Source organism: Sminthopsis crassicaudata, chromosome 3 (assembly GCF_048593235.1).
Source record: "Sminthopsis crassicaudata isolate SCR6 chromosome 3, ASM4859323v1, whole genome shotgun sequence".
NCBI lineage: Eukaryota > Metazoa > Chordata > Mammalia > Dasyuromorphia > Dasyuridae > Sminthopsis > Sminthopsis crassicaudata.
The window spans coordinates 581760410-581770779 of record NC_133619.1 but is presented as its reverse complement, the minus strand read 5'-3'; the positions used below and the strand labels follow the sequence as shown (position 1 = coordinate 581770779).

The 10370-nt window shown below is 32.2% G+C and overlaps 1 protein-coding gene across 1 annotated transcript; it reads left to right on the top strand.

The window, feature by feature from the left end:
- The first annotated feature begins 629 nt into the window (after positions 1-629).
- Positions 630-1595, top strand: LOC141559859 (olfactory receptor 51F2-like). Its single transcript, XM_074297517.1, has one exon. It carries the CDS (start codon positions 645-647, stop codon positions 1593-1595), a length of 951 nt encoding a protein of 316 aa, XP_074153618.1. The 5' UTR covers positions 630-644.
- Positions 1596-10370: the final 8775 nt, after the last annotated feature.

Here is a 10370-nt window from a genome sequence, read left to right as displayed (position 1 = left end):
GTAATCATAGCTACCAGGAGAACTGAAACTAGTCAATTTCATAAAGTTGGGAGTTTTTAACTGAAGTGAGCTAAATCATTTCAGTGTCTTACTTTTGTGTGATATTTATATAGTGAATTAGTCTTAGTCTTAATGAACTAGTGAAGGGTCTAACAGGTTTCTCAAAAAAGAGGTACATTGACTTAGGTCAACTTTTCTGTACTTTACTGTACTAATTAGAAATGGCATAGCAACCATGAAGTAGACTCTGTACTTCAAGTTTGAATGAGATAGGGAGACCTTGGCTTAAACAAAACAAACTTACAAATATGACCATGGGATTATTTTACATAAAAATTCTGGTAAACATTGAATATAAGAAAAAAAGAGAAAGAAATCTATAGGGTCTATTGCCAATAAAGTACAAAATAAAATAGGGATGTCTGGTGGCTATGAAATCATCATATAGTTGCTCAGGTTATAAGGTATAAATATATACTTTTTAAAAAAAATCACCTAAATAATCAAATCACTTGGTGAATATACACATCTAGAAAGAAATATCATAAAGTATTCTTTGGGTGAACATACACTGTGTATGTAAATTATAGCTTGGTTTTTACAGCATGGAATTTTATTATTTACTCCTGTCTCCTCAGCCTACAATGACAATTGTCAATAACACTAGTTCCCAGCCATTGATTTTTTTGTTGACTGGAATTCCTGGCCTTGGAGCATCTCAAATCTGGATATCTCTTCCCATCTGCCTCCTATATGCCATTGCCCTCTCAGGTAATAGCATGATTTTGTTTGTAGTGATCCGTGAACAGAGTCTCCATGAACCCATGTACTATTTCCTCTCCATGCTCTCAGCCACCGACCTGGGCCTGACTATCTGCACACTCTCTACCACACTGGGAGTTTTCTGGTTCAATAAAAGAGAGATTAACCTGGATGCTTGCATCATCCAAATGTTTTTCCTCCATTCACTAACATTCATGGAGTCTGGTGTCCTCCTAGCCATGGCCTTTGACCGGTTTGTGGCAATTTGTGCTCCACTTCATTATGCTACCATTCTAACCAATACCAAAATTGCTCAAATTGGTGTAGCCTTGGTTGTAAGAGAAGTTGCAATCATGACTCCAGTAGTACTACTTCTCAAAAGGCTGTCATTTTGTCAGTCAAAGATTCTTTCTCATTCTTACTGCTACCATGTGGATGTAATCAAGCTGTCATGCAATGACAACAGGATCAATAGCATCATGGGACTTTTTGCCCTTTTTTCAACAACAGGTATTGACTGCCCTTGTATTCTTATATCCTATGTTATGATCATCCGCTCTGTGCTCAATATTGCCTCCCCTGAAGAACGACACAAAGCTTTTAACACATGTGTCTCTCATATCAGTGCAGTTGCTATTTTCTATATTCCCCTAGTCAGTTTGTCTCTTGTGCACAGATATGGTAGGAAGGCACCCCCTTTTGTCCACACCATGATGGCCAATATTTTCCTTCTTATCCCACCTGTTCTTAACCCCATCATTTACAGTGTGAAGACCAAACAGATTCGCAGGGCTATTATTAAGCATTTTATAAAGATAGGGGACCAGATATGAATGAGGAATTATAAAAGGGAAGTTCCTCCTCAAAGAGATTAAAAGAATGAGAAAACTAACAGAATTTATTTCTGATAAAATTATTGAATAAACTAGGAACATATTTAGTGCAAGTGAGGGAATTTTAGCTTTGCTCATACTAAAGAATGAGTTTTATCCAATAGATTATTTGGCTATCATTAGTAAAAATTATAAAATTTTACCTGTTAATCAATAATTTGAATTAGAGGTACAATTCTGAGCCAACATAGTAACAGTATCCCTTAAATTCACATTTTAAACCAACCTTGCCTTAAGAGTGAATAGGCAATACAGATTGGAGGCTTAATATAGCTAGCATTTTTTTTCTGAGGTTCTGAGATAATTAGTATGCATTTGTTATGTGTGAAACTCCAGAATGTAAATATTCTTAACTTATAAGTGAAGGACTGATACGACATCCTTATATGTGCTGCTTGTTAGCTGTTATTGAAACATGAGAAAAATAATAACAATCTTCTCTTAAGTTATAATTAGTGAAATCTTTCTATTTTAGGTAAAATATCATGAGAATATAATTTGGTATTATCTTAAGTTTTGATTACAGATAATTTTCTGAATTGTCATTAAATCAATAGTCCATCATTCAAGGAAAATGGCTTGTGCCCAAAGGGACTGCAGTCTGAGAATTGCTACAAGTGGATGTTTGTCCCTGGGAAAATTAGAAGGAATGACATTGACATAGGGCAAGGCAACATCCTCTTGACTCAGTTTCCCCACTATGCTATTTGTTAGATGAATAGGGAATGTATCCATCTGATTAGTACTGATAATCACCCTGTGAATAATGTAGAACTTTTTTTTGTGTAATTGGCTATTAACAATGACTTTTGACTTGAAATAAAAAGAGCTATGTTTTTTCCCCCTGTTATAGTTTGTTTCAGGTCAATATATGTCTTTGAAGAAAGTATTCTTGCTGTTGTCATAACCATGTCCCTTCTTTTTCCTTTCATAATAAATTTTTATAATCAGGTCAGGTGACCAGTAGAAATTTGTCATTGCAATGCCAAATTAATTGATAAATTAATACTGAAGCATCTGACTTGCTGCAATAGGATGCAAATATGAAAGATATTATTATTTTAGTCTTCTTATTTATCTGAAGCATCTAAATGAATGGGTTCTTGGGATTGCCATATACTTGCTAAAAGTTATATATTTCTGCATAAAATTAGTCCTTAAAGAATTTTATGATATAGAGATAATATCCTTAAAGCAGGAATAAGAAAAACATGTAATTTTTTTTCTAATTAAATGGAATAATATATTTTGAGAAATAAACAGGATCAGAATAATTTCTCTAAGAATCAGTATAAATAAATATAATATAAATGTGTGTTTATACATATATGCATACATATGTAGATAGATAGGTATACATCTATTTATCTGTCTAGTTTTCAACTGTTCCTAATGGGATAAGCAGAACTTGAATATGTTTTAGTAGTATGTTCTCAAAATTATATTAATGATTTAACATATAAAATGGCAATAATAATTATAAGGATTTTCCTATTGAAGTATATGTCTGATAAGTTTAAGAAACAGAAGATTTCACTTTTTAAATTGAATTTGTTTTAAGATTCTTCTTTCAGCCTGTATCAAAATTTGGTATGGGATTTAGGAAAAGACAAAAATAGCAAGTCATATATAAATACTGAAATCCTCTGAAGTTTCAAATGAATTATGGATTCCTCATTTGATGTTCCTCTTATACTTCTGTTGTTAAGAAAATCAGAACCGAAAGAGTTGAGCTGATTTTTACCATGTGATTTAATGAGTGATTTGAATTAATGTGAGTTAATGGAAAACCAAATATGGGAAATTGTAGTAAATTTTATTGTCTTGTTACTAACAAATTTTAAGAAATTTTAATAAAATGTTAAGAAAATCAGAACCATAAGACTTGAGCTGATTTTTACCATGTGAATTAATGAGTGATGTGAGTTAATGGAAAACCAAATTTGGGAAATTGTACTAAATTTTATTGTCTTGTTACTGACAAATTTTAGTAGAATTACCTAACACTTAGAATCAGAGAATCAGATCTTTGAGAGGATTTTCCTTCAGAACACTCCTGATAATGAAATTTCAGACTGTCTAAGAGAACATTACTCCAGAAACCAGATAACTACATGCAAATCTGGAACTCAAAGTAAATATACTGATTAAATGGAAATTGGGAATGGATTACCAGCTTGCAAGGAGACTCAATGTTGATAATTGTTCTATTGCTTCAGCTTTTTGTTTTATGATGTTTGTTTTTGCTTAGTTTTTTTTTTTTTGTTACCTTGGTGACATGTAAATCTTTCCTCTCATATTAGTCTAGTGAGTCCTCTAAGTGTTTTACTCTATAAACTGCCTTGCTTTGCTTGTAGTCTGTTTATCCAATATTTTTTTCTTAGAGAATACATTAGATTATCATTTGTATCCATTGTGCCTTTCACCATATTCATATCATATTCCTTAAGGTTAGGCTATCATTCTGTCCAAAGAATCTCTTAACAGATGAAGCTATTAGATAAGATATTATAGGGGCTAGGAATCCCAGGATCAAAGCAAGAATGTTACATTTAAAATAGCACAAATACCCCATTTTGTCTTTTATCAACCATTTTGAAAAGTTGTCGCAAAGTCACTTGATTTTGGAGGTCAGAAGTAATCTATTCCTATCATCTGACTTTGGGTATATCATCAGATTACCCCTCTCCTCACCTCAGTTGTCTGTTGTCTATCAATAAAATCAAGTGTCTCAATCCCTTTTATTCCTTCCAGATTGTATATCATCAGTGCAGAAACCAATGGTCATTGTTCTAGTGCTACAGAGAAACTTGGATCCAAATGGTTTCTGCAACTGTATGTTTTGCAAAATGAATCATTTGTCTGGATAAAACTGTTTCTTTATTCTATTGTATCAAAGGAGATATATTCGAATTTGAATATATCAAAGGTGGATTTCTTTTGCTTAACTACATTTATTTGTTTAAAATAGTGTTTTTTTATTGAAGGTGTTTTTTGGTGGGGGGGGGGGGGAGGGAAGGAACTGGTGATAATGTTGTTCATCCAAAAATAAAGAAATGAAAAGAAAGAAAACCAGTTCACCATCACATTTTTTAAATGCACAGAATATAGAAGGAAGTTCTTTAGAAAACATAATCAAGAAACAATGTTGAATTTCTTATCCTTTTTTATATTAAAAACTATATATAATAAAGATTAATGGCTTAAATTTCATTCTCAGATGTTGACTATTGTCTTACATTTAAGGAAAGGAATGGAGGTTTGAGATTAAATTATTAGTCTTTCATATTATCTACTCCTTTTGTCTCTAATAATGTCCCTCCATTGATGTTGGAGAAGGCATGAGTGTGTATTAGGAGAGGAAAGATGACACCATTCTAGTATTGTAGAACTATACAGTTTCCAGGAACCTTGGAAATTCTATAGTATAATATAATCTGTCCTCAAATTGCAATCATCTTGTAATATTTCACAAGCTGATTCTTGTTCAGTACAGGTAGGTACCATTAGCTATAGTTTTATTATAAGAGCACTGAATTTTCAGCAAATGTTAAAGATTTGAGCCCCTCCTCTTCTATTTTTGGCCTCTTTAACATTTGACATTTTGACGTGTCCATTTTCTATACTTGTTTCCTTTTTTTTTTTTTTTTTTTATCAAGGGAAGTGGCAAGTCTACACGTTTTGCTTCCTTCACCTTAAAATACTATAATTTTGTTGCATTCTTGCTTCTAAGTTTCCTGGATGTGGGTAGAATATAGGGCACTGAGATACATTGATTTTGTAACAATTCTCTATTGTGGAGAAGGGATAGAAACTTTAGATAAGATGTGATCCTTATATTTATGATGCATATAATATATTGTGAGAGGATACACATATTCATTCAACAAGCAGCTTTTTAAACTCTAAATATGTATTATAGCATAAAGCTTAAGGATTTTTCTGCTAGCCACTTTTGTTTGTGGAAAACAAGAATATTTAATGAAAGCTTTGAGGTTTTGAGTAAAACATTTGAAGCTTCTATTCTTATTTGGGGGAAAACAAGAAAGACAGACTGAAAGAGATTGCTTCAAAACAGCACTAATGTCAAATATATTAATTCTATTGCTCCAGGGATTCATCATTGTCTTTCCTCATGGTGTGGCTCATTCACTTATTGCTGACACACTCATAATGCATTAAAAAGGCAGAAGATCTTTATCTAGAGACAAGGCTTATTATAAAAATACATATGTATGGCGAATAAGAAAGATTTTTAAAAGGCAGGAAAATCTTGAGATAATGATTCCAATTCATCATGCAAATAGTGAGGCAAAGATATGGAAAAGAAAAGTAGAATGGGGATATATTCACTAAATTAAAGAGTAGTAGCAAACTCTGTCAAGACAAATAATTTCCTAAGCATATCAAGGAATCAGACAAGGCTCTGTTAGCTCATGATTGCAATAACTTTTGGGTAACATTTCCATGATCTTGCCATAACCTGGAATTTAGTCTGAAAAACACCAATACCCATGAGATTTCCATCTTAAGTGGCTTTCAGCTTTTATAATCCTTTCATGCCCACTTCCAGCTATATTACAAAGGATCCTTTATATATATATGTATATATATATAAAGGAATACGCACTTTACAGCAGCCCTAATTAGCTTTTATTTTGGCTCTTATTTCCTCTCACCTTCTCCATATATTTCATTTAAATGACAAGATTCAAAAGACTTAGAAATATTAGACCATGGTGCTTTATACTTAAATAATCCATAGTGATTTTTTAAGAAGCAAGTTATTCCTAGTTATAGCATGACATAATCAAAAGCATATCTACTTTCAAGTTGAGAGACCATGAAGCTGATTTACAGGTCTTCTATTTAGTACCTGAGTGACTTGGGGTAAATCACCCAACCTTGTAATATATGTGAATCTATTTTTCCTATTCAAGAATATAAAGATTGGGATATATGACCATGTTCCTTTTTATCTCTAAATTTATGGAATGATTTCCTTATTTACAGATATATTTTTGTCTGCTTTCCACACTCTTCCCCCATCTACCGCTGACATCTTCAGAACAATTGCAAAGATGATCTTACTTATAGATCTAGCATTGTCTTTCCCTTTATAAACATCTTCAGTGGTTCCTTATTAGTTACTATGATCAAAATTTCTTGTTTGTGAATACTTCTGCAAGATAACAAGATAAGTATTTGTTTCAGAATGAACAGATTTTCAGATTATAATAATGTAATTATATCTTTAATGAAAATAATTAAAGGATATATGAATCAAAAATACATAGGGAAAAATTGAAGTCAATATTAGGTGCAATAGGTAGATCACTCAAATGATTTCTCCTTACCTCCATTTTTCCTAGAGTCTCTTACTGAATTCCATTCCCTAACTAGATTATGCAGTGGATAAGCGTATTAGATGTGGAATCTAGTTTTTCTCATTACATTTCACTAAATTCTCTTTTTGTCTCATTTTGTCTTTCTTCTTTCTCATTCTAAATCTATGTACAGCAGTGAGGACTTAGCAGGCATTGTAATAGGACCTGGCCAAAGTATTCTACAGTCTGCCATTCAAGATCTTTTCTAGTTCTTCATCCTACTTTCTCAGGCTTATTTCATGCTGCTTCCTTCCACATATACTTCTTGTTCCAGCAAAATGGATGTCTCTTTCACCTAAACAAACCGTATTAAGGGAAATATACTTCTTCTATAAGTTTCCTTAGTTGTCATACAGCACTTTATTTCATGCCTCACCAATCACCTCCTGAAAGAGATCACAAAATGAAAACTCTCAGGAATATTATAGCCAAATTCCAGAACTTTCAGGTCAAATATTGCAAATATCCAGACAGAAACAACTCAAATACAGTGGAACCACAGTCAGGATAACACAAGATATACCCACTTCTATATTAAAGGACTAGAGTGCTTGGAACATGATATTCTGGGAACCAATGGAGCTAGGATTAGAACCAAGAATCACCTATTCTGACAAACTGAATATTATCCTTCAGAGGAATTCAGTGAAATAGAGGATTTTCAACCATTTGTGATGAAAAGACCAGAACTGAATGAAAAATTTGATTTTCAGATACAGAACTTAAAAGTAATCAGGAAAGTGATATCATAAGGAATTTGATAAGATTTATCCATTTACATCCCTACTTGGGACTATGATATTTGTAAGTCATTAGAATTTTTTCTTTGCTATGACTGTTAGAAAGAGTACATATAGATAAAGGGCATTGGTGTGATTTGCATAATGTACTGGAAGAAAGGAAAAGCGAGAAATGGAATAGTGCAAATTATCTGCCATAAAAGAGAGGCTTTTACAATGGAGGGGAAGAGGGGGAGAGAGGTTAGAAGTGAGCCTTACTCTCACTAGAATTGGCTCAAAGAGGAAATAACATAGATACTGAATAGGGGGATAGAAATCTATCTTACCCTGCAGGAAAATTAGAGGGAAATGAGATAATGGAAGGGAGGGAGAGTAATAAAAGAGAGGACATATTGGGGGAGGGTGTTGTCAGTGCCAAAACACTTTTGGAGAGTGACGGGGGAAAAGAGAGAATAAATGGGGGGAAATACAGTTAGCAATAGTAATTCTAAAAAGAATTTTGAAGCAAGTTTCTCTAATAAAGTCTTATTTCTCAAACACAGACGGAACTGTCAAATTTATAATAAATAAGAGGCATGCTCCAAATGATAAATAATCAAATGATATGATCTGTGCCTAAAGGGCTATAAATTCATGCATATCCTTTGACCTAACAACACCACTACTAGGCATGAATACCAAAAGGGATTTGAAAAATAAAAAGGAAAATTACCTATAAATACAAAAATTATTCCTTGCAGCTCTCTTCTCAGGACAAAAAAAAAAAATGAATATTGAAAGGATAACCATCAATTGGGGAATGGCTTGATAATATGTGTGTTTATGGTGTGTTTTTATGATAGAACATTATTTTTTTTTCTATGGGAAATTCTGAGCAGGATGCTATCAAGAAGGAAAAAAAAATCCTGGAAAGTGTTTCATGAACTCAAGCAAAGTGAAATGTACTGTAGACAAAATAATAGCAATGTTCTGTGACTTTGCTGGTTTTAGCAATACAATCATCCATGACCACTCTGAAGGACTAATGATGAAAAATCCTATCTGTACCCAGAAAGAAAAAAAAAACTGATTGTGTCTGAATATAGACTGAAGCATACTATTTTTTAAAACATTTTTTCTTGAGGATTTTTTTTTGGAAGCGGGAAGAGAGATCTATATTTTCTTTTCTTTTCTTTTCTTTTTTTTATTATAGCTTTTTATTTACAAGATATATGCATGGGTAATTTTACAGCACTGACAATTGCCAAGCCTTTTGTTCCAATTTTTCCTCTCCTTTCCCCCTCCCTTCTCCCCAAGATGGCAGGTTGGCCAATACATGTTACATATGTTAAAGTATAAATTAAATACAATATATGTATACATGTCCAAATAGTTATTTTGTCATAAAAAAAGAATTGGACTTTGAAATAGTGTGAAATAGCTTGTGAAGGAAATAAAAAATGCAGGCAGACAAAAATAGGGGTATTGGGAATTCTATGTAGTGGTCCATAGTCATCTCCCAGAGTTCTTTTGCTGGGTGTAACTTGTTCACTTCATTATTGTTCTATTAGAACTGATTTGGTTCATCTCATTGTTGAAGATGGCTACATCCATCAGAATTGATCATCATATAGTATTGTTGTTGAAGTATATAATAGAGATCTATATTTTCTTTTGCAACATGACTCATGGAAATGTTTTGCATAACTTCATAAGTAGTGGGGATGGGGATAAGAGAGAGAACCTAGAACTCAAAAATATTAGAAAAAAATGTAAAAAATATTATTTGAATGTATATGAGGAAACTTTTAAAAATAAATAAATAAATGAAACAAAAATGAGATATAAGAAAAGGCATTATGTAGAACAAGTTTGAAAAGAATTTTGAAAGAAGGCACAGTCTTGAAAAAAGCATGGATATAAGAGATGGCATAAACTATATCAAGATAAAAAGGCAGTTTGGTTCAACTTGACAATAGAATGTGGAAAATTAAATAATGTATAATACAGATAAAAAATTAATTTGAAGTAATGCTTTGAAGAGCCTCAAAAGCTAATCTGGACATTATGTATTTATTCTTGAAAGCAAATTAGTTACTGTAGTATACTTACATCTTTGATTTTTCCTTTATAAAGGTACATTTGACAGTTGTTTAAAAGTGAAATAGGAAATGTCTTAAGATTGAGATTTAAGTAAGACTTTATTTCAGTAGCTGAGGTCTTAAATTTGCCTTTTGGCCCATTAAGTAGAAAAATAGAAAAGGAATCAGGTAAAGAGCTATTATTGTGATGGAAATGATACAATTTGAAAACAGGGTAGATATACAAATGAGGAAACAAATGTAATTGTGATGATACAAAGTTAGAGAAAATAGGAGAATTTTGATGCTCTCCACTATAACTGTGAAATATGGAAATGGAATTGATTTTGTATAAAGACAATGAACTAAATGTTAATTATACCTTTATAAATAAATGACAAATGGTACCTACTAAAAAAGAATTTATAGAACTCAAAAAAGACTCCAATAATCAAATGAGGCAGATTAAACAAAAATTAAAAAAATAATTAAGAACCATCCAAGCAAAACATGTAGGTTATGAAGGGG